Here is a 25,613-nt window from a genome sequence, read left to right as displayed (position 1 = left end):
AGATGCAACGAGTCCACTAAAGAGACAGCTTACACTACACTCGTTCGTCCTCTGTTAGAATATTGCTGCACGGTGTGGGATCCTTACCAGGTGAGATTGGCGGAGGACATCGAAAGGGTGCAAAAAAGGGCAGCTCGTTTCGTATTATCACGTAACAGGGGAGACAGTGTGGCAGATATGATACGCGAGTTGGGATGGAAGTCATTAAAGCAAAGACGTTTTTCATCACGGCGAGATCTATTTACGAAATTTCAGTCACCAACTTTCTCTTCCAAATGTGAAAATATTTTGTTGAGCCCAACCTACATAGGTAGTAATGATCATCAAAATAAAATAACAGAAATCAGAGCTCGAACAGAAAGGTTTAGATGTTCATTTTTCCCGCGCGCTTTTCGGGAATGGAATGGTAGAGAGATAGTATGATTGTGGATCGATGAACCCTCTGCCAAGCACTTAAATGTGAATTGCAGAGTAATCATATAGATGTAGATGTAGATATAAGATGAACATCAACAAAAGCAAAACGAGGATAATGGAATGTAGTCGAATTAAATTGGGTGATGCTGAGGGAATTCGATTAGGAAATGAGACCCTTAAAGTAGTAAATGAGTTCTGCTATTTTTTGGAGCAAAATAACTGATGATGGTCGAAGTAGAGAGGATATAAAATGTAGACTGGTAATGGCAAGGAAAGTGTTTCTGAAGAAGAGAAATTTGTTAATATCTAGTATAGATTTAAGTGTCAGGAAGTCGTTTCTGAAAGTATTTGTATGGAATGTAGCCATGTATGTAAGTGAAATGTGGATGATAAATAGTTTAGACAAGAAGAGAATAGAAGCTTTCGAAATGTGGTGCTACAGAAGAATGCTGAAGATTAGATGGGTAGATCATATAACTAATGAGGAGGTATTGAATAGAATTGGGGAGAAGAGAAATTTGTGGCACAACTTGACTAGAAGAAGGAATCGCTTGATAGGACATATTCTGACGCATCGAGGGATCACCAATTTAGTATTGGAGGGCAGTGTGGAGGGTAAAAATCGTAGAGGGAGACCAAGAGATGAATACACTAAACAGATTGAGAAGGATGTAGTTTGCAGTAGGTACTGGGAGATGAAGAAGCTTGCACAGGTTAGCGTAGCAGGGAGAGCTGCATCAAACCAGTCTCTGGACTGAAGACAACAACAACAACATTTCTAAGAATCTCTCAGTTAATAAAGTGTGATGAATAAAGATCACATTTGACTTCCCTACAGACAGAAGAGAGAGAGAGAGAGAGAGAGAGAGAGAGAGAGAGAGAGAGAGAGAGAGACAATCAGCTGTTGCTGTTGAGCTTATGTTTGTTATAACATAATTGATAATAAGGACAAAGGGAAATGTTCTCAGCATGGACTAGAGATGACTTTGATATCCAATAATTTTTATTAAATGTTGCTATATGTTATGCAATCACGCAAGTCAAGTGTCACCACAGTCTGTGGAGTATATTTGTTTATACTGCTTATTAAGGTAGTCATGTTGCGTGAGTTTTGTTCATATTGATAGCCCGAAATACCATGCTGTCATCATATTCTCTGTATTGGAAAGTTTAAGAGAAGTTACTAAAGGTTTATAAGGAGTTTGGTCCTTCATTCACAAAATGTAATGTGACTGTACTTCTCTTCAAGATAATCCACAGTGAATAATGTCCCAAAGAGGAAGTTTCCACAAAAAAAAGTTCACTTCCCAGAATAATGGATCTGCCCATAGTACAAGTGAGGCCTTTTGAACATAGTGTTGGAATATCAACCTTATTCACCTGATTTGGTAACCTCTGACGCTCATCTCTCCCACAAAATTTTTCTGTAAAACCCATAACCTTTCCTACTAATTATTTGCTGCACTTTTATTTAATCTGTACAATATTTTCTTAGTGGACAATATGAAAAAGTAAATGTTTCATCTTTCGTATGAATTTAAGCAATGATTTAAGGTCATCCAATAATATAACTATTTTTTCATCACTGATGTACGTAAGAAAGACATCAGTGTGTGAATCTCTGTTTTATTTTGCTGACTTTTGACAGTTGTGTTTAAGCAGGTGTGAAATCATAAATCTCCCTCTCATGTTTCCTCTCTCAAATATTCTGAAAGTAATATTATTGTTATTGTTGTGGTCCTTATTCTGAAACTGGCTTCATGCAACTCTCCATGCTAGTCTGTCTTGCGTAAGTCTCTTCATCTCTGCATAACTACTGCAGCTGACATGAATTTGAACCTCTTTACTATATTCAAACGTTGGACTCTCTCTACAATTTTTAGCCCACACACTTCCTTCCATTACCAAATTAATTATTCATTATGATTTTAATGACACAAATTTTTGCCCACAGTTACCATTGTTATCCATCAAAAGTGGTATTTCCTTTTTGAACACCATTTGATGCAATGTTTCCAGTGCCATCATTAATTAGTACAAGGTACAACTTTCTCACTGTTTGGTAATATACTGAGTTTGTAATACAGACTCTTCATGGTTCTTGTTTAACGAGGCATTTTTTCTGAAAACTTCATTTGCTCCAGGTCTACATTGTTGCCACTGTGGGCATTTTTTTTCTTTCTTACCTTTGCAGACTCTGTTGTATGTTGACTTCTGCATTGGTCTTTTTACTTAAAGAACTTATGACCTTGGAAAATGGAAATGAGCATTTGGCGTCATTGGCCGCCTTTGTGCAGATCTTATTACATTCGACGCCACATTGGGCGACATGTGCGTTGGATGGTGATGAAATGATGATGAAGACAACACAACACCCAGACCCTGAACAGAGAAAATCTCCGACCCAGCCGTGAATCGAACCCGGGCCCTTAGGACGGCAATCTGTCACGCTGACCACTCAGCTATCGGGGCGGACATGTAGGGACTTATGTCAGTCTTACCATTTAATACTCAGTCTATCATTGTAATATAGGTTATGGAAAGTTTTGGCAGAATGTAAATAATTTAGGAATAAAGGTAAGTGAACAGGAGAGAAGGGGAGCACCTCCCACATCACCCAAACTCATCCCAGATTAGAGCCAACACTTTGACTATCTATCATCATGCCCAGAAATTAAGAAATCATATGCACAAACCTCTCTGCCCCTCCTAAAATGATGATCTGATGCTCACTCAACCTACACAATACTCTGGTCCATCCTATGCCGATCCCATGCCACATGGTTCATATCACTGTCGAGACCAAGCTGCATGACCTACCTGGTTCCCTCACCCAGCACATCCTACTCTAACCCATCACAGGCTTATCCTATTGTGTCAGATGCAAGGCCAACTGTTAAAGAGGCCATGACATACTCGTATATCAGCCCTGCTGCAACTTCTGGATAGCATTTTTGTGGGCATGGCCACCAACCAACTATCCACTCAAATAAATGGCCAATGCTAAACTGTGGCCAAGAGCAGACAACATGCCCTTGAGCTCAACATGCTTGAATTCAATGGCTGCTTCAAAACCTGTTATCTGTCTACTTCCCCTCAGCACTAACTTTTGTGAACTACTTAGCTGGGATTTATCCATACAACATATCCTTCATTCCCGTAATCTTCCTGGTCTCAGTCTCCAATGTGTGGTTGAGCATTTGAGGGGGAGGGGTGGGAGCTGTCACCCTTGCACGTGACGCAACACTTTTACAGTTTAGTGAGTTGTTACCTTTACTCCTCAATTATTTACTATATGTGATGTGACATACATTTACTCAAGAGGATAGCAGACTGTAACTCACTACACTATCTTTTGTCTGTCTGTTCTTAGTAGATTCACCTTTTGCAATCCTAACAATTACAGTGTAATATACTTATTGCTTTTTAGGTAAGAAAGAATGAGCTTGAGCTGCAAGTTCCAATTTGGCCATCTGATCTTGTTTTTCTACCAGATGGTGACCGCAGTGTGGCTGTTTGTACAAAATATGGACAGGTAAACAATTAAGCTCTTGTTATACTTCTTTAAAAACTGCAATTCTGTTTGTGTTGCACTTCATCAAATTCACTATTACTATGTATGATTTGCAGGTACGTCTTTATGACACAAAAGGGCCAGCAAAACGACCAGTACTCAGTGTTGATATTCCACTGGGAAGTCTTCCGTCTAAGTCCTCTATTGGGAGAGAAATGTGCAGCCTTACATGCATGTCATCTACCATGAAGGACAGGTAGGAAGAATAACAACTTAATATATGTCACTTTACTACATAGAAATCTTTAGGTTACTGTTAGTTGGTGTCTTTATCATTTTTAATTCTACATCGTATTGGAATAGAACATGTGCTAAGAACAAAAAAAAATCAAAACAGTTAATGAAAAGAGTGATGTCGTAAGTCCTAATTTCAACCATGATTTCCCTAAAGTCAGCAGTACTAATCAGTACTCAATATATATTATAAAAATAAGTGTACAGTTTGTGTGCTGCGAAAACTCAGAAACTAGTCCTGGTATGATCAGGGGAGTTATATGGTGTGGTAGCCCTCTATCCTCCATCCATGAAGAAGATTTCCATTTTTATCTGAAGGTCTTGCTTTTGAAGATATAAGGGCTGGAAGTTTCACCCTGTAGAAATTTCTAGATCATTCAGCAGCATTCCACAACATTCCAGAATGTTCCAAAATGATCTGGAGTGTTTAGGAATACTCTGGAACATTCGGGAAGATTCCAGAATGTTTGGGAACATCCCAAATCATTGTGGAACATTCCAGAACACTTTCAAATGTTTTGGAATGGTGTGAAACAGTGTGGACCATTCAAAGCCGTTTTGGTATGTTCTGGAATTTGCCGCTGGTGGTGCTACCACCCATTGGTAGTGGTATATAGAGCAAGACCCATCATGGGTTCAACATCAGTTTCTTATCAATGATGAAGGAAGGAACCAAAAAAGTAGTGCAGTGAGTGAATAAAAACAAACAACGAAGTGTGAGTAGTCAAAGTGACACAGTGACTGAATATAAATCGAAAATGAAGTGTGAAAAATGTATAAAGTGTACTTATTAATAAAAAGTTGATTTGATTTATATTTTAGACAATACACAAATGTAAAAGAGGAGGAGATCTTGCTAGTTCTGAAGCAAAGTGGCAGTAACTAAAAGAACAGAGAAAAATGAGGCAGATGAAGAGTGTGAAGCACATTTAGCAAAAAAATGAAACGGATGCTCATTTACATTCCCAATAAGCGACAATGACCACCATGAGAAGCAGAGAAACTAAAGAACGACAAAATGAATGGTTTGAAAAACCAAGAATTGTGACACAATCTTACAATAAACAATAGCGAACTCAAGCCAGCCATGAAAATATCACCCTACAAGAGACAAGCAAACAGTACAACCTAACAAATGAAGCATTCCACTACAGGCCGACAAAAGAATGTAACAAACACAAACACATCGTAATCGGAAAAACGGATGACATCTGCCAGTTTTGCAATGCGAAAAAAAATCAGTAGAGAAACACAAGGACTCTGTTGCAAGAAAGGAAAAATTCAATTACCACCACTAGAAGCACCTTCACAGGAAGTTTTACATTACATGACCAGGGAAACTGTAGAATCAAAACACTAGCTTCAGAATATAAAAGCTTACAACATCTGCTTCCAAATGAGTTCTTTTGGTGTCACTTCGATCATCATTAATAAATATGATTTTTTCTGTCCAAGGACAAATCTGTCACAACGTATCATTACTACCACTATCCTATCCAACGAAGACCATAAATTTCTGCAAGCATATTTCATCAGAAATGAAGAAACAGCAGTTGATCAACGATGCACAAATATGAGTGGACTGATAAGAGTAGTAAACCAAAATCTACAGAGGATCTTACACAGATACAATAAGCTGATTCACATTTTCAAAACAGCACTAGCCCGAATGATTTCTGATGACTATAAAGTTATAAGTTGAGCCAACAAAAGACCACTTGGAGAACATGAACATTAATTTAATGCTCCTCAGATAGACGAAGTCACCACCATAATTGTGGACAATGAAAACACAAGCCATGACATAATTGTACAGTGAAAAAGAGGAGGACTACAACACATTGCAGAGACATGCGGTTTGTATGGTGCCCTCCAATATCCATTAGTATTTCTGCATGGAGAGGATGGATGTCATTGTAATGTGAAATAAATCCAACCTGTAACATGTGTAGAAACAAACAAAAAAGTCACTTCCAAGGAGTTCTATGCTTACTGCTTAATGATCAGAGGCAATGAAACATACAATCACATTCTCAACACTTGCCATTTATTCCAATAATTCCTGGAAGATATGTATGCAAAAATAGAAGTTGAATGGATACTTTAGACAAGACTGGATCACAAGAAACTACACATGGAAGAATACATCTACCTTCGAGGTGCAATCGTAAGTGACGGAAGCATTGATGACATTGGAACAATGGTAATCTTACTCTCATCATACATAGGAAGTCCAAGACATGCACAAATACATTCAATATGCCATGACATACATAAGAAAATATGGACGACATGACTTCTTCATAACATTTACATGCAACTCTTTGTGGGCAGAAATCAAAGTACATGTAAGATACAGACAAGCCCCTGTGCATTGACACGGCATAATATCCCAAGTTTTCCGACAAAAACAAATAAGATTTATTGATGTCACCATGAAATACTACAGCTTTGGAGCTGTTAGATGCTGGATGTAAACAGTCAAATGGCACAAACGAGGACTGGCTCACTCATCTCGTATGGCTGCATCACAGAATTCATCCCACAGATATCTACAAAATAATCCAAGCTGAATTTCCCAATTCACTAGAAGATCCAGAACTATATGACATAGTAGTAAATAACATGAGTCATGGACCATGCAGGCCATTAAAACCCCATCTCACAATGTATGAGTGATATCGAATGTACAAAAAAATATGCCACACCACTCCTGGATGAGACAAAAATCGGAGTTAATGGCTATGCCAAATACAGAAGATAATTACCTGAAAACAGTGGCTTCACAGCAAAAATATGAATACAAGGCAGCGATGAACTGGAAATAGCTATCGTTGGGTAGTACCATATAACACAACACTTTCCAAAACATTCCAAACACAGATAAACATAGAATCTGCAGTTCAGTGAAATCCATCAAATATTTCTGTATATGAACAAAGGCAGTGACATAGCAGTGTTTCAAATGGCCAAAGACAGTGAAGAACAAAATAGAAATTATGAGATCCTCTTGTACCAAATAGGAAGATACATCACCAGTAATGAAGCAGCTTGGCCGATTTTCGGTTTTCTCATATATGAATGTGAACCAGCTGTGCAACATCGAGCAGTAAATTTGGACAATGGACAGAGAATTTACTTCATAAAAGACATTGTCAGAAAAATTACAATTGAACAACCCCAAAACACAACATTAAAAGCTTTTTACCAATGTGCCAAATGGATCCATTCGCGAAAACATTATAGTAATGTCAACATCCCTACTATTATACATGGAACACAACAAGAAGAATCTTTCAACAATAAAAACAAGGAATTTCAGTAGAACGTCATCCAGTAATATTGATAGCCAGCACACGTAAGCCAAGTATACACTGTACATCTGAACAATGCAAAATTTTTTACCTCCAGACATTGCCGCATGAAATACAGGAACCAACAAGTTTCACAGATCTCAAGACTGTCGATGGTTACCTAAGCCAGACATACAGAGAAGCATGCCAACACTTAGGACTACTGGAAAACAACCACCACTGGGTATTAACACTACAGGAAGCCTCACTCATAGCCTCAGCAGAACAAATGAGAAACTTATTCACCATAATTCGAACTACGTGTAACCCATCAAAACCAAAACATCTGTGGGACTCCTTCAAAGAAAATATGAGTGATGCCATACTGTACCAAATCCAACAAGCTCATGCTGAACTGGCCATCGAACTCAGTGGCGGCATCTTCAATGAAACACTCATTTGCCTAGAAGATAAATGTTTTATAACTAAGCAACCAGAATGTAGTACAACTTTTGGGATGCAAGCACCACAAAAAGGTGAATAAGTGTGCTAAACTTCAAAATTACAAAAGAAAAAAGCTACATCATCAATGAACTACTTCAGACAATAAAAATGAAATTTGCAACATTATCATGGATTGAATTGACAACAACACTGACGGGATTATTTCCTTGGTTGCACCAGGCGGTACTGGGAAAAAAGTTTTAATAAATCTTAAATCTATTGCTGATGGAAATACACGGTAAACAGCATATCGCAGTTGCACTGGCATCATCCAGCATTGCAGCCACACTTACGGAAGGAGGACAAACTGTCCATTCCACCCTACAACTGCCATGGAATATAGCTGAAGAACAATTCCCGGTATGTAAAATCTCAAGAGCATCTGGATTGAGTGAACTTTTATAGCAAGCTAATATTATCTCCTGGGACAAATGCACAATGGCGCACAAAAAATCTGTCGAAGTCATGGACAGATTTTTATAAGACTTGTGAGGAAATTCTGAATTTATGGGAGGAGCTCTACTCATACTCTCAGGAGATTTTTGACAAACATTTCCACTTATCACCAAATCAACACCAGCAGACGAGATCAATTCGTGCTTTTTTAAAAAAAAAAAAAAAAACCACACATCTCTGGCCACATGTACAAGTACTGCAACTAACGAAAAATATGAGAGCTGAACTATTAACAGACGAAACAACTGCACATATTTTGCTCAACAAATTTTACAAATAGATGAAGGCACATATCTTACTGACCAGATGGCCGGCCTGATTAAACTCAACAGTGATTTCTGCTACATAACCACTCCTGAAAACAAACTCATCGACCAAGTTTATCCAAACATTGTTCACAGCTATGCCAATCTGGACTGACTATTTGAAAGGGCAATTTTGGCAACTAAAAATATTCAAAAGAAAATTCCCAGTGAAGAGAGAACATGCAGATTGATTGACATGATGGTAAACGTTGAAGAAAGTGTGAACTTCCCTACAGAATTTCTAAACTCTTTGCAAGTACCAGGAATGCCATTATACTGCCTTCGACTTAGAACTGAACCTCCAATAAAACTTCTCAGAAATATCAACTCATCAAAACTGTGTAATGGAACAAGGATAATCTCTCACTTCTCTCACGGTCAACTAACGTAGCTTGTTCTCTAGTGGGAAATTCGAAAAATTTGTACATACATAACCCGGATAACAAAACAAAAAATTTTGTTTATAAACAAGTATTGTAAATAGTTTGAATATGCTTTCAATAAAATCTCTATATCTCTTATACACTCCTGGAAATTGAAATAAGAACACCGTGAATTCATTGTCCCAGGAAGGGGAAACTTTATTGACACATTCCTGGGGTCAGGTACATCACATGATCACACTGACAGAACCACAGGCACATAGACACAGGCAACAGAGCATGCACAATGTCGGCACTAGTACAGTGTATATCCACCTTTCGCAGCAATGCAGGCTGCTATTCTCCCATGGAGACGATCGTAGAGATGCTGGATGTAGTCCTGTGGAACGGCTTGCCATGCCGTTTCCACCTGGCGCCTCAGTTGGACCAGCGTTCATGCTGGACGTGCAGACCGCGTGAGACGACGCTTCATCCAGTCCCAAACATGCTCAATGGGGGACAGATCCGGAGATCTTGCTGGCCAGGGTAGTTGACTTACACCTTCTAGAGCACGTTGGGTGGCACGGGATACATGCGGACGTGCATTGTCCTGTTGGAACAGCAAGTTCCCTTGCCGGTCTAGGAATGGTAGAACGATGGGTTCGATGACGGTTTGGATGTACCGTGCACTATTCAGTGTCCCCTCGACGATCACCAGTGGTGTACGGCCAGTGTAGGAGATCGCTCCCCACACCATGATGCCGGGTGTTGGCCCTGTGTGCCTCGGTCGTATGCAGTCCTGATTGTGGCGCTCACCTGCACGGCGCCAAACACACATACGACCATCATTGGCACCAAGGCAGAAGCGACTCTCATCGCTGAAGACGACACGTCTCCATTCGTCCCTCCATTCACGCCTGTCGCGACACCACTGGAGGCGGGCTGCACAATGTTGGGGCGTGAGCGGAAGACGGCCTAACGGTGTGCGGGACCGTAGCCCAGCTTCATGGAGACGGTTGCGAATGGTCCTCGCCGATACCCCAGGAGCAACAGTGTCCCTAATTTACTGGGAAGTGGCGGTGCGGTCCCCTACGGCACTGTGTAGGATCCTACGGTCTTGGCGTGCATCCGTGCGTCGCTGCGGTCCGGTCCCAGGTCGACGGGCACGTGCACCTTCCGCCGACCACTGGCGACAACATCGATGTACTGTGGAGACCTCACGCCCCACGTGTTGAGCAATTCGGCGGTACATCCACCCGGCCTCCCGCATGCCCACTATACGCCCTCGCTCAAAGTCCGTCAACTGCACATACGGTTCACGTCCACGCTGTCGTGGCATGCTACCAGTGTTAAAGACTGCGATGGAGCTCCGTATGCCACGGCAAACTGGCTGACACTGACGGCGGCGGTGCACAAATGCTGCGCAGCTAGCGCCATTCGACGGCCAACACCGCGGTTCCTGGTGTGTCCGCTGTGCCGTGCGTGTGATCATTGCTTGTACAGCCCTCTCGCAGTGTCCGGAGCAAGTATGGTGGGTCTGACACACCGGTGTCAATGTGTTCTTTTTTCCATTTCCAGGAGTGTACTTTAAAGTTTATCCCGTTATTCCAATTACCACACAATTTCATATCAACTCCCCGAGTGAAGCCGGGTACCCCTGCTAGTTAAATAATATATACAGAGCATTACTTATTGTTGCAGTGATTGTGTTTTAAAGTTTAATGATAGGAGGCATGATACTTGAATAACAGTAAATTCAAAATTGTATACGAAGTATATTATGAATGAAGACAGCCACATGGAAGAGGTGTCGAGTGGTGGAAAAGCACTATTAAGAGATGATGTGTGATACCTTAGCTTTCAGACTTAATTTTTTAGATGAAGACATACATACAAACACTAGTTAGGACACAGCATCAGTAGAAAGTGTATTTTTCATTGTTACTTTCTTTCTGTCTTTCTCCCCATACTGTTTTCCTCTCTTTTCCATCCCCTGTCCCTGCTTCCCTCTCAGCCCCTCCCTCCCATCCTCCATCTATCTTACTTAGTCCCACCCCCTTTTTATTCATATACAGCAGTTCAGTTGCTGCAAGTTAAAGTGCTCAACACGTTGTTTAGTGCATAGCTGATGATCAGTACCTCTTTTGTTTCTGAATTACATGTGTTGTCTTTAATCTGACCATCACATGGTAGTAAATGAACCAGTTTTGTTGTCACTTTTGAGTTCATAATTCAACTGTTGGGATCTCAGCAAAGAATACATGTCTAATGTTGATAAGCTCATGCTCCTACAGCTGGAAGAGCACACTCTAGGTAAGAGTAGATGGCATTGTATGTACCAGGTCTGTTCAGAAAATTCTGAAACTTTGTCCACAAAATTGTTCTGCACTTACCTTTTAATTATTGTACATATCTCCTTTGAAATACTCTGTCAAAATTGATACACTGCTCCCAACATCGTTTCCACTTTTGGAAGCAGTCTTCGTACACCTCTTGCTGGATTGTGCAAAGTACCATTTACAAATTTTCTTTTATCTCATCTGATGTTGCAAATCTTCATCTTTTCAACATGGTTTTCAACTCTGGAAATAAAAAATGGTCTGCAGGGGCCAGATCTGGAGAGTAAAGAGGATGAAGCAGCACAATGATTTCATTTCTTGTGCAGTATTCACGCACCAACAATGATGAATGTGCAGGTGTATTATTGCAATGCAAGAACCATGAACTGTCTCGCCATATTTCAGGCTGTTTCCTTCTCATAGACATAACAATGTGTCCTGATAGTACCACAGATTAACAGTTTGTCCCTGTGGCATCAATGATGAACTAATCCTTCAAAATCAAAGAAAACCATCAGGACGGCTTCGACATTTGACCTGACCTGATGTGCTTTTCTTGGCCTTGGACAACCTTCCCTAACCTGATGTGAAGAGTGAACTTTGGTTTCAGCATCATAAGTGTAGACCCACGTCTCATCACCAGTTATGATTCTCTTAAGGAACATCTCACTCTCATTTGCATGATCCAAAAGCTTGTCACAGATTCTGAGGCAGAAGTCTTTCTTTTCTTGACTCATGAGCCGTTGGGTGAACTTGGTAGCAACACGATGTGTTCCAAGAAGCTGTATTAAGTTTCATGACATGATCCAATTGAAATGTTACATTCTTCTGCAATCTCTTGGACAGTCAGTCTTCGATTGGCGTGGAAATTTTGTTGACGTTCCTGACACGAGTGTCATTGGTAGATGTCTAAGGGCCTCCTGAATGAATGTCATCTTTAAATTCCGTCCAGCCATTTTAAACCGTGTGAACCATTCGTGAAACCGAGTAGGCTTAAGCACTCATCATCATAAGCTTCCTACATCATTTGATGTGTTTCTGTAAAGGTTTCCTTGAGTTTTACACTAAACTTAGGGCAGACGCATTGCTTCTCTAACTCTGAAACTCGATGTTCGCAAACTATATGACACAACGTTCTACTCAATGCACCACTGAACAATACCTAACAGACATACAACAATGAGACTTCTGACAGTTACACATTAAACACAGGCATGTGCAGGGGTATCAACTGCATTTCGCTCCAACACACCATTGGCGTGAATTTACGAATATTGTGGAATGTTTTAAACAGACCTCATATTTTCCCTGCAATACCTTATTGGTTGTGGTAATTCTCCGTCTGAGCGTTTTATTTAACATGCCAGTAACTTCTTATACACCTGAATTTTTCTTAGATTTTAGATACTACAGTCAATTGATCCATATCTCATTTGGACATAGCACATTGATGTTAAACAATCAATTTACACTCTGTTTTACATAATCTTCATCCACATTTGTACACTGTGGAACACCGTATGCTTTCAGGCAATGAAATATCATCTCTGTAGGACACACCCTTCAGGATGCAACATAATTCATGTTAATGAGTCCACATACAACTTAAACATTGGTATTGTTGTACAGCTTGCATCAGCCCTGATTACAGAACTGCTCTAGTAATGAAACATTTATAGATTTTTTTGTTGTATTCAGAATCTTCTGCATGAGATTCATGTCACAGAACACAAATAATAAAATGCCATTTCACAAACATAAAAAGTAAAAGAAGGTATATTGTATGGCACCAGTATACAATCCCACAATTTCCATGTCTCTTGTCAAGGTATACACTGACGCGCCAAAGAAACTGGTATGGGCATGCGTAATCAAACAGGCAGAATATGGTGCTGCGATCGGCAGTGCCTATGTAAGACAACAACTGTCTGGTGCAGCTGTTAGATCCGTTACTGTTCCTGCATGGCAGGTTATCAAGATTTAAGTGAGTTTGAACGTGGAGTTATAGCCGACATATGAGTGATGGGACACAGCATTTTTGAGGTAGTGATGAATATCAGGAATCCGGTAAAAGTCAGCTCTCCGACATTGCTGCGGCCAGAAAAAGATCCTGCAAGAACAGGACCAACTCTGACTGACAAATTTCTGCAGATTTCAATGCTGGGCCACCAGCAAGTGTCAGCGTGCGAACCGTTCTACGTAACCTCATCAATATGGGCTTTCGGAGCCGAAGGCCCACTCTTGTACCCTTGACGACGGCACGACTCATAGCTTTATGCTTCACCTGAAACTGTAAACACCAACGTTGGACTGTCAATGACTATAAACATATTGCCTGGTTGGATGAGTCTCATTTCAAATTGTATCAAGCGGATGTACGTGTACGGGTGTGGAGACAACCTTATGAATCCATGGACCCAGTCCATGGACCCTGCATGTCAGCAGGGAACTGTTCAAGCTGGTTGAGACTCTGTAATGGTTTGATGCATGTGCCGTTGGAGTGATACGGGACCCCTGATACGTCTAGATATGACTCTCGACAGGTGATATGTATGTAAACATCCTGTCTGGTCACCTGCATCCATTCATGTCCACTGTGCATTTGGACGGACTTGGGCAATTCCAACAGGACAATGTGACTCCCACACATCCAGAATTGCTACAGAGTGGCGTCAGGTACACTCTTCTGAATTTAAACCCTTCCGCTGGCCACCAAACTCCCCAGAGATCTCCACCTCCTCCCCCCCCCCCCCTCCCCCCTACTCTTATGGATTTATGGGCAGCCCTGCAGGATTTGTGGTTTCAATTCTCCCCAGCACTACTTCAGACATTAGTTGAGTTCATGCCACATTGTGTTGCAGCACTTCTTTGTGCTCGCAAGGGCCTTACACAATATTAGGCAGGTGTGCCAGTTTCTTTGGTTCCAGTGTTGATACCAAACATTACGATATTCTGTATTGTACCATCTTTTTTTTACACCTTTGTTATGGTTTCATGATACCATATACTCTTTCATTGCATGCTGTTTCATTTATTTTCTATTACTTCTTCTACATTGCACTGTTTGCTTATGAACCATGCACTTTGTTGCAATGGGGTAGTCATACGGCCGTATTGTAGGTGCAACTAAGTCAGGGAATAGAGAGGAGGGACCAGACTGACATGATTGCACTGACCTGATAAGAAATCCTGTTCTTTCTGCCACTCCACTTTATTAACTCCTGCTATATCTAACCTCAAATTATCCATTTTCATTTTAAGTTCTTTAATGTACATGTCCAATTAAAGGATCTAACATTCCACATTCCGACCCATAGAATACCAGTTTTATTTCTCCTAGTGTCAACATCCTCTTGAGTAGTCCCCACTCAGCTATCCAAGTTTACTATTATATCTCTGGAATATTTTACCATTGAGGATGCCATCATCATTAAGCCATACAGTAGAGCCGCATATCCTTGGGAAATATGACAGTTGTGGTTTCCCCTTGCTTTCAGCCATTCGCAGTACCAATCTAGGATGGACATGTTGGGTAATGTTACAAGGCCAGGTCAGTCAATCATACAGACAAGGTTGCTGCCCCTCTTCAGGATCCACATCTTTGTCTCACCTCTACACAGTAACACCTTTGATGTGGTTGTACCTACATTATGGCTATCTGGAGGCAGTGATAGAAATTGTACAGAAACCAGGCTGCAACTATAAGGGTTGAAGAACATGAAAGGGAGGCAGTGGTCGAGAAGGGAGTGAGGGAGGGATGGTGCTTATCCCCCATGTTATTGAGTCTGTACATTGAGAAGCGACTAAAGAAACCAAGGAGAAATCTGGAAAGATTATAGTTTAGGAAGAATAGAGAAAAATATTAAAGTTTTGCTGATGATATTGTAATTCTGCTAGGGACAGCAAATGACTTGCAAAATCACTTGAGCAGAGTGAATAGTGTCTTGAAAAGAGGCTGCAAGATGAAGATTTTAAAAAAATAACAAAACAATAATAATGGAATGTATTCTAATTAAATCAGATGATGATGAAGGCATTAGATTAGGAAATGAGACATTAAAGAAGTAGAGGACTTTTGCTGTTTGGGGAGTAAAATTATTAATGATGGTAGAAATAAAGAGGAAGTAAAATCAGGTTTGCAGTAACAAGGAAAGCTTTCTGAAAAATAGAAATTTATTAGTATCTAATGTAAATCTTAAGTGTTACGAAGTGAAACTTGGAGGGTAAACACTACAGACAAGAAGAAAAGAGGACTTTTGCTGTAGAAGAATGCTCAATATTAAATTGGTAGATCAAATAATTGGTGAATAGGCACTGAATCTAATAATAGAAAAGTAAAAGCACTGTTGAACTTGAGTACAATGCACAATCAGGTGACAGGGCTGATCTTGAGGCATCGTGGGATGGTTAATTTGATAATGGTTGTGAAAGAGTGAGTGGTAAAAATTGTAGGAGGAGACCAAGGCGTGACTACAGTGAACAAGTTCAAGTGGATGTAGGTTGCCATAGTTATGCAGACGTGAAGAGACTTGTCCAGGATAGACTAGCATGGAGGGCTTAAATGTTGGCTTATTCATAAAATGACATGTCTCAAATAGAATTTCTATGGTCGCCGGACAAGGGAACATCAGCCTTCGATATTTAAAAGATACAAGTTGCTGGTCTGAAAGGACATACACTATATGATCAAAAGTATCCGGACACCTGGCTGAAAATGACTTACAAGTTCATGGCACTCTCCATTGGTAATGCTGGAATTCAATATGGTGTTGGCCCACCCTTAGCCTTGATGACAACTTCCACTCTCACAGGCATGTGTTCAGTCAGGTACTGGAAGGTTTCTTGGGGATTGGCAGTCCATTCTTCATGGAGTGGTGCACTGAGGAGAAGTATCGATGTCAATCGGTGAGACCTGGCACGAAGTTGGCATTCCAATTCATCCCAAAGGTGTTCTATAGGATTCAGGTCAGGACTCTGTGCAGGCCAGTCAATTACAGGGATGTTATTGTCATGTAACCACTCTGCCACAGGCCATGTATTATGAACAGATGTTTGATCGTGTTGAAAGATGCGATCACCATTCCCGAATTGCTTTTCAATGGTAGGAAGCAAGAAGTTGCTTAAAATATCAATGTAGGCCTGTGCTTTGATAGTGCCATGCAAAATAACAAGGGGTGCAAGCCCCCACCATGAAAAATATGACCACACCATAAACCACCGCTTCCGAATTTTACTGTTGACACTACACACACTGGCAGATGACATTCACTGGGCATTTGCCACACACTGCCATTGGATCACCACATTGTGTACCGTGATTCGTCACTCCACACAATGCTTTTCCACTGTTCAATCGTCAAATGTTTACGCTCCTTATACCAATCGAGGTGTCATTTGGCATATACTGGCGTGATGTGTGGGTTATGAGCAGCCGCTCAACCATGAAATCCAAGTTTTCTCATCTCCCGCCTAACTGTCATAGTACTTGCAGTGGATCCTGATGCAGTTTGAAATTCCTGTGTCATGGTCTGGATAGATGTCTGCCTATTTCACATTACGACCCTCTTCAACTGTCAGCAGTCTCTGTCAGTCAACAGACGAGGTCGGCCTGTACGCTTTTGTGCTGTACGTGTCCCTTTGCGTTTCCATTTCACTATCACATCAGAAACAGTGAACTTAGGGATGTTTAGGAGTGTGGAAATGAGTCATACAGATGTATGACTCAAGTTACACCCAATCACCTGACCACATTCGAAGTCCGTGAGTTCTGTAGAGTGTCCCATTCTGCTGTCTCAAGATGTCTAATGACTAATGAGGTCGCTGATATGGAGTACCTGACAGTAGGTGGTAGCAAAATGCACCTAATATGCGAAACATATGTTTTTAGGGGTGTCCGGATACTTTCGAGCAAATAGTGTATTATGATGCAAGACTACTAATGAAATGATAGTTAATGGCCATTATGGTTCATCAGTTATCTTTGCACTGATTGCTGCAAAATATTACTACTCAAATACAAATTGTTTATGACACAAGGAATTAGGTTTGTTATATTGTTGTTTTAAATAAAACACCAATATTTTTGATGACTTACTTTATCAGCTAAGTAATTGTACAGCATCTGGTAGATTACACTAGGAGGTTCCTCTTCAAATTCTAATGGACAGAGAAGAAGAAGAAGAAGAAGAAGAAGAATTGTAAGTTTTTGTCCTTTGTTTTAGAAATAAAATTATCTGAGACATTATAAATTATTTATTTGGTGCTACTAGGTGTATTTATTCCATATAGAATTTTTCTTTCCCTTGAAAGATCTATTACAAACTGCATCAAACTAGTCATTGTACTGAAGATGACAACAACTACTTCTACTCTCTTGTCATTTCATTGTTACTGAGTTTATAATGTCAGATGGAAGGGGGGGGGGGGGGTGGAAGGTATAGGGTGAGACAGTTGGAAATTTTAATGTGAAATGACTGAAAATGTCCTAAAACATAAAAGAACAAGTTTGAAATGTGTAGTAGAAAAAGCATTTTGTGGTTAAGCAATAGAAATAGGTTCATGTGCAAGCGAATCAACAATTATTATAATTGTCTGTAATGGGTTTCCTTCTTGTTAATGAGGAACATATATATATATTTGTAAAATTACATGGAGACAGAATGGCTGGCCAATACTTCCCTTCAAGAGGCGAAATTTAAGTACTGCCAATAAACAGCACATTGAAATGTGAAAAACTAATCCTCCTCAGAGCGAAAATAGGAAGAATTTGGGGATGATTACAATGGAAGGGTAGGTTACTCAGACCCTGTTATGCGAGGGACCCTCCTATTGTGAGGACAAGGGGACACGAAGTCTGTACTTACTAGTTGTTGTTTGTAGTTCATGGTTCCAGTTCTTAGACTCTGCACTATATCCTTAAGATGAAAGGAATTATCTCTTTAGGTAGAGACATGCCAAATATATTATTTAGCAAGTGATTATCTCTATATTAGTAATGTGATTAAAACTTCATATGTTCATTGAGATGCCTTAGTAGTTCATGTCAACTATGTTATTAACATCTGAATTGTTATTAATATTTCTTCCTTCACTAGTTTTACAAAGACAGTTTTGTCAATATCTGAGCTTTTAAATGTCTTACAGGTGTGTGGTTGTTGGCAGCGGGAGGGGACAGATGAAACTGATTGACTTCCGTGGCAAAAGTCATATTGCAAAGTCTTATAAAGGGCCAGTTGGGGGCATAAGATCCATTGCTTGCAGTGCTACTGAACCGTATGTAGTCAGTGTGAGTTTAGACAGATACTTGCGTATACATCACCTGGACGAAGCTAAGCCTCTTTATCAGGTATTTATTTCCAGATGTTACCATTCATTTTAGTGTTATGATTCCTTCCTTTTCTATCTTATGTTTTAACAAAGTGATATTGTCAGAAAAACAAATCTGTGACAGGAAATTCTAATATTATACAGGGCGCTGAACAACAATTGTAGTCCTTCAAGTTTCTTGAAGAATTTGTGGCAACAATTTGTTTCCACCAGTTTGTAACTTGTGGTTTAAGAATCCCAGTCACCTAGACATTTGCATGTCTAGAAAGCAGCCTTTGATAATTAGTTTTAAATGTTACTGGAAAGTTTGCAAGTGATATGTCTTACAAATCAATAGTTACGGCAAAAAAGCAAGCTTGAAGGCTTATTTTGTACCTTTTATTTCAAGACTCTGGTTAATCACAGTTTTAAAAATAATGCAGAAATAAAGCACAAGGTAAGAAATGTGTTTGAAGTTATTGAGTACTTTTACAGATACTTGGCTTTGTTTTACAACAGTTTGAAACAGAGAGGTATATAGTCGGGGCAACAACAACTTTGTTTATTCCTACTTGCATTCCTGCAAGGTTCTCTCCTCTTTTCCATAAATGCTTTTCTTGCTATTGCCAGGCTGCATTTTATCTCTTCCCTACTTCGGCCATCATGTTATAATGCTGCCCAAATAAAAAAGGTCATCTGCTACTTTTCACGTTTCATCTCCTAATCCAATTCCCTCAGCAGTGACTGATTTAATTTAATTACATTCCATTACTCTTATTTACTTTTGTTGTTGTCTTTTCAAGACACTATCTATTGCCGGCCGGTGTGGCAGAGCGGTTCTAGGCGCTACAGTCTGGAACCGCACGACCACTACGGTCGCAAGTTCGAATCCTGCCTCGGGCATGGATGTGTGTGATGTCCTTAGGTTAGTTAGGTTTAAGTAGTTCTAAGTTCTAGGGGACTGATGACCTTAGAAGTTAAGTCCCATAGTGCTCAGAGCCACTATCTATTCCGTTCATTGCTCTTCCAAACCCTTTTCTGTCTATGACAGAATTACAGTGTCATCAACAAACCTTAAAGTTTATATATGTATTTAGTTTTCTGTTATAGTTGCATATAATCTTTAATGATGTCTGGTTTCGAATAATTGTGTTCATTTTCAAGCCGTTGACCACATCAAGACTTGCAATATTAATCTGAAATATCTGTGTGTGTGTGTGTGTGTGTGTGTGTGTGTAGCAGACCTGAACAGTATCAGTCAGTCCTGTGGTGTTTATAACAGGCTAGGTCTAAGAGGAGCAGAGATACAGGCAAAAGCATGGTTCTCCAGCCCGAGAAGTGCAGGCTGTCCTACAAAGGTATGTTGTGTGGAAGCAGTATCGGCCTCCCAAATCAACCTGCTCTGCCAGACAGCCTACATGTCAGTGGCAAGCAACAGTTTTCTGGATCCTAACATGTAGGCTGCCCTACATGATAGATGTGTTGTTTTGGAGTAGCATCGACCTGCTTTATCGATGAGCTTTACATGGAGGCCTGTATGTGAGGGGTGCATAAATGATTTTCAAGCCACTGATGTGTAGCCTCCTCTGCATGACAGGCATGTTGTGGGAGTAGTATGAACCTGCTTTATTGAATTGTATTGCAAGAGCTACATGTGTCAATGAGCTTGGCCGCAGACAAGTTGAGATGGATGGAGGAGGGGATGGACAGAGCGAACAGGAGGAGGAAGTGGACAGAGAGAGGGGAGGGAGGAGAGATGCATGAGGCAGGTGGTAAGTGTGGAGGAATTCTGGGCAGGTGGAAAAGAGAGAGCAGGAAGCAGAAATGGAAAGAGAGGGGGAGGAAGTCATGGTCAGAGGGAGGGGGAGAAGATACGGCCAGAGAGAGGGGAGTGTAGGAAATGGCCAAAGGGAGAGTGGGGACTATGGGATAGACAGATAAAGGTGGCAGGATGAGGTGGACAGAGGGGGAGAAAGAGATGGGTACAAATAGGGGGAGGAGGAGATGTGTCCAATACATGTGTCAAACACATACATGGATGAAAAGCTGTGTGTGTGGGGGGGGGGGGGGGGGGGGAGGGAAGCTAGTAAAAATTAAAAGTACAGTAAGTTAAACTACATAAATCAGGGGTGGACAGATGCGCTAATTCGGGCACAGACATCCATGAGTGCCCACAGGCACTGTCAGCCAGCAGTTGCCCCTCCACCTCTCTGCTAATGTTGCTTATTCGTTATTGACACACACACAAGACGGACCTGTTTACTTTGTGTCATTAGTGTTTTCAGTATCGAAGTATCTTAGGCATTTTTTGTAGGACAAAGTTAGTGTGAGGGAAAATAGCTGAGGAGGAATTAAGATCGTGAAAACAAAAATCGGTTAAATCCCTACACTTCAGCGCACAGTGGGGAAAAGATTACTTTTTATTAAAACACAAACTGGGCCACAGTGTTTGTTTTGTAATGCTGTTTTATCGGCGTGAAGGAAGTACAGTGTGAAGTGATATTTTCAACTACTTTGTGAGAAATTTGTGATCACTTTGGTTAGTGAAGAAAGGAAGGCCAGACTTCTTGAGCTAAAACAGAAGAGAAAGAAGAAAGAAAGTTCATATAGATTTATGTGATATCTTGAAAATGTTACTATTATTTATAAAGCATTATGTGGCTTTGCCCTCTATTCTATGTACTGGAAGAGAAATGTGTCACCCACAGTGATGGTGCAGCGTGAGTGAGCTATCACATAACTCTTAAAATAGCCAAATCGGTGCATCCTTTCAGCCCTGGGGAATTTGTTAAATAGTATTTTGTTGCTGCCACAACAATCTTGTGTCTAGGATCTCAAGCAGTTTTCAAAACGGTCCCTCTTTCACAGAGGGCAGTTCGCAGATGCATCAAAGAAAGGGCAAACAAGTTGAAAATGCAACTGAAAGATAAGATGAAAGATATGGATTTTTTTTATGTCTATGGCTTTGGTTGCATGCATGTATGTACCAGATGTTGCTCAGCTTGCTGTGTTTGTGAGAGGTGTTGACACTGAATTCAAGTTGATGAAGGAACTTCTTGCCAATGCATGATACAGCGACAATCGATAACTTATTTTCTTGCTTATGAAACATCATGACAAATATGAACTTTTTGGGAAAAACTTTTGCTGGCTGCAAGAGATGGAGTTCCAGCAACTATTGGTCGAAAGTCTGGTATTGCTGCTTTGATAACAAGTAAGATAAAAGAAACTGGCATCCAGCAGGAAATATCAGTGATACACTATGTCCCACATTGTGTTAATGTGCTGGCAAAATGTGGCAAAATAAGTGGCATTGTGGATGATGATGTGAAAACAGATAATAACCTGAGATCACATGATTTGGGACATTGGCAGTTTAAATCCGTCCTGGCAGATCCGGGGTGTGATTATGACAATGTAGCATGTTTTTGTGAAGTACACTGGTTGTGTTGAGGTGTCATCATAGAAGGTATTTCAACTTGGGTTAAGAGATACCATTATTCCTAGACATGAAAGGAATGCCAGTGAAAGAGTTTGGTGACTCCTACATCTATACTCTGCAAACCACCACGAGGTGCATGGCAGAGGGTACGTACCAGTTATTAGGGTTTCTTCCTGTTCCATTCATGTTTGGATTGTGGGAAGCCTCTAGGTATGCAGTAATTATTCTGATCTTATCCTCACGATCCCTGTGTGAGCAATACATGGGGGGGGGATTGTAGTATATCCAAAGAGTAATCATTTAAACCCAATTCGTGAAAGTTTGCTAATAGACTTTCTGGGGATAGTTTATGTCTGTCTTCAAGAGCCTGCAATTTCAGTTCCTTCATTATCTCTGTGTCACTCTCTCATGGATTAAATAAACATGTGACCATTCGTTCTGATCTTCTCTGTACGCCTTCAATATCCCCTGTTAGTCCAATCTAGTACAGGTCACACACACCTCAGCAATATTCCAGAACTGGTCTTATGAGTTATTTGTAAGCAATCTCTTTAGTAGACTGATTGCAGCTCCGCAGTTTTCTACCAATAAACCGAAGTCTACCACCTCCTTTACCCACAACTGAATGTATGTGATCATTCCATTTCATATCCCTACAAAGCATTACAGCCAGGTATTTGTACGAATTGGCCAATTTCAGCGGTGACTTATTGACATTATAGACATAAGATACTACATTTTTTCGTTTTCTGAAGTGCACAGTTTTACATTCCCGAACAATTAGAGCAAGTCACCAATCTGTGCACCATGTTGAAATCTTATCAAGATCTGACTGAATATTTATGCAGCTTCTCTCAGATAGTACTTCATTGTAGGTAACAGTGTCATCTGCAAAAAGCCTGGTTTTACTATTAATATTGTCTGCCAGGTCATTAATATACAACATAAACAGCAAAGGTACCAACACCCATCCCTTGGACACACCTGAAGCTACTACTACATCTGACAATGACTCTCCATTGAAGATAACATGCTGTGTCCGCCCTACCAAAAAGTCCTCAATCCAGTCACAAATTTCACTTGATACCCCATATTGTCGTACTTTTGACAATAAACATAGGTGCGGTACCGAGTCAAATGCTGTTTGGAAATCAAGAAACACTGCATCTACTTGGCTGCCCTTGATCCAAAGCTTTCAGAGTGTCATGTGAGAAAAGTGTGAGTTGGGTTTCAAATGATTTATGTTTTTGAAAACCATGCTGGGTGGCATTGATGAGGTCATTCTGTTCAAGATACCTAATTCTGTTTGAGCTCAGAATATATTCTAAGATTCAGTGACAACGATACTGGATGGTTGATTTGTGGATCACTTCTACTGCCCTTCTTGTAGACGGGTGTGACCTGTGCCTTTTTCCAAGAACTGGACAAGGTTTTTTGTTCGAGGAATCTATTATAGATTATAGTGAGAAAAGGGGCAACTCAGCCGCAAATTCAGTATAGTATCTGACAGGGATTCCATCAGGGCCTGGAGCTTTGTTCAGTTCCAACGATTTCAGTTGTTTCTCAACTCCACTAACACTAATACTTATTTCATTCATTTTTTTTCAGTGGTACGAGGATTAAAATGGGGCAATTTTCCTAGTGTGTATTAGATCTTTCATTTCTAAATGACCTTACAAAGCTCCTGAATGCCTTAATTACGACTTTGCAGGGTATTTAATAAACTAATTACCGATGTTTGTGGCATCAGGTAAGAGTTTTAAAAGAAAATTGCTATTGTGGATAAAGCAACTTTCAGAAAGGTCATTTGTGCACTTTTCTAATGTTGCACAATGTATAACTGAAATAAATCTTGAAAATGAGACACTGAGCGGGCATGTTGATGAATTTGTTACGGTGTTACAGGCTTAGTTTCAAAACTTTGATAGTACATTAAGTAGTTTAAATCAATGTGAATTTGATTTTGCTGTCGTAGCAACTCCTTTTGCAGTGGACATTCAAAGTGCACCTCCTGAAACTTAGTTGAAGCTCATTGACTTTCATTATAGTGTTGTAGTCATGGAGAGGTTTCGCACTGCATGAAATATTGAAATGTTTTACAAGAACATCTTAGCAGAACAGTTTCTGCAATGGTTTTTAATATCTGCTCGAGTCATCAGTTTGTTCAGGACCATATATTTGTGTGAAAGTGATTTTTCAACAGTGAAATTAACAAAATCGAATTTTAGTAGTAGTTTTACTGTCATTCATGTGACTGAAGAATTCTTTTTATGACACGTCATCTCATTCCAAACAACTAGAGGCTACTAGTGAAACATTTAAATACAACAGTAGAGTGATGAAAATAGATGTTCCATTCTTTTTCACAAGTACTAGGCTAGCTCCATACTTAACATTTCTCAGGGAGGCTGCATGTATCATATTAACTGAAGTTTAACAAAAAATCATGTCGTCTTTGATTATTACTTAGTCTGTGTTGTATTTGTGACCAGGAAATTAAGTCGATGACAATGGTATTTTATGCTCTTTTTGTTGATCCCCTCTTTTTCTCTTTTTCCTGATCCCACTGACCCCACCCCCCCCCCCCCCCCTCCCTCCCCTCTGTACAAAATGACAGAGCTTGGAATGTTTTGTACTGCTTGTAATTGCTGTCAACATATGCAATGTGTTTGTTTGCAGCACTGCAGTACTCATTACAGAATTATGTAGTGAAAGGATAATTTTTCATTTTTTTGTCGCTGTGTTGTGCCTCTACCAAACTGCAGTTGGTCAACCACTTTTCTGTCATCTGCTGTTGTCATCAGAATGTGTGTACCTGCCTTCAGTTTTTCGAACGAAGATGGAACAATACATTCACACTCAGAAGAAAGTGGAATGTGAAGTACAAGCTGGTTGCACAGAGAAAAAATTAAAAAATATAAAATTGCACTCACTGTCCAAAATAGGAAAAATGTTAGCATTTTACAAGGTAATAATTGACATACAAATCCTTATGTGATGATATTTCACTTTTATGTAACTCTAGATTGGTCTCTAAGGCTACATTTTCACCTGCATTGTGGTACTGTAACAAATATGACAAGCAAAGAATACTAATAGGACTGCAAACTTAAGTGTCTGCTGTCATTCTTGTGTTATCAGTAGCCTTCAGTGCTTTTTGCCTGAACAGAATGCGAACTGCGTTTGGATCATGCCCACATGGCAGTACACAATGCCCACACTGCCCTTGAGTAGCCTCACTGGCAGCTCATGGCCCAGCTCTGATGTAAATAGTTTTCAAACATTCTGTATGCACAGATCACAATAGTGCAATACATCAGTTATGACATAACTACCTATCTGATATTTGACTGTAACATAATTCCAGTTGAACATTCTAAAG

At 40.2% G+C, this 25,613-nt stretch overlaps 1 protein-coding gene across 3 annotated transcripts in view; it reads left to right on the top strand.

Moving 5' to 3' along the window:
- The window catches only part of LOC124788910 (WD repeat-containing protein 74), a 102,647-nt gene that overhangs the window by 57,595 nt on the left and 19,439 nt on the right, over positions 1-25,613 (top strand). For all 3 annotated transcript variants that reach the window (XM_047256209.1, XM_047256202.1, XM_047256196.1), the window contains 3 exons: positions 3,848-3,952; positions 4,048-4,187; positions 18,628-18,829. In XM_047256209.1, coding sequence (XP_047112165.1) covers positions 3,848-3,952; positions 4,048-4,187; positions 18,628-18,829 — 447 coding nt within the window. The remainder of the gene's footprint in view (positions 1-3,847; positions 3,953-4,047; positions 4,188-18,627; positions 18,830-25,613) is intronic.

This window comes from Schistocerca piceifrons, chromosome 1 (assembly GCF_021461385.2).
Source record: "Schistocerca piceifrons isolate TAMUIC-IGC-003096 chromosome 1, iqSchPice1.1, whole genome shotgun sequence".
NCBI classification, from domain to species: domain Eukaryota; kingdom Metazoa; phylum Arthropoda; class Insecta; order Orthoptera; family Acrididae; genus Schistocerca; species Schistocerca piceifrons.
Note: the sequence above shows the minus strand (reverse complement) of the source record. Positions and strands in the feature narration are given on the sequence as shown.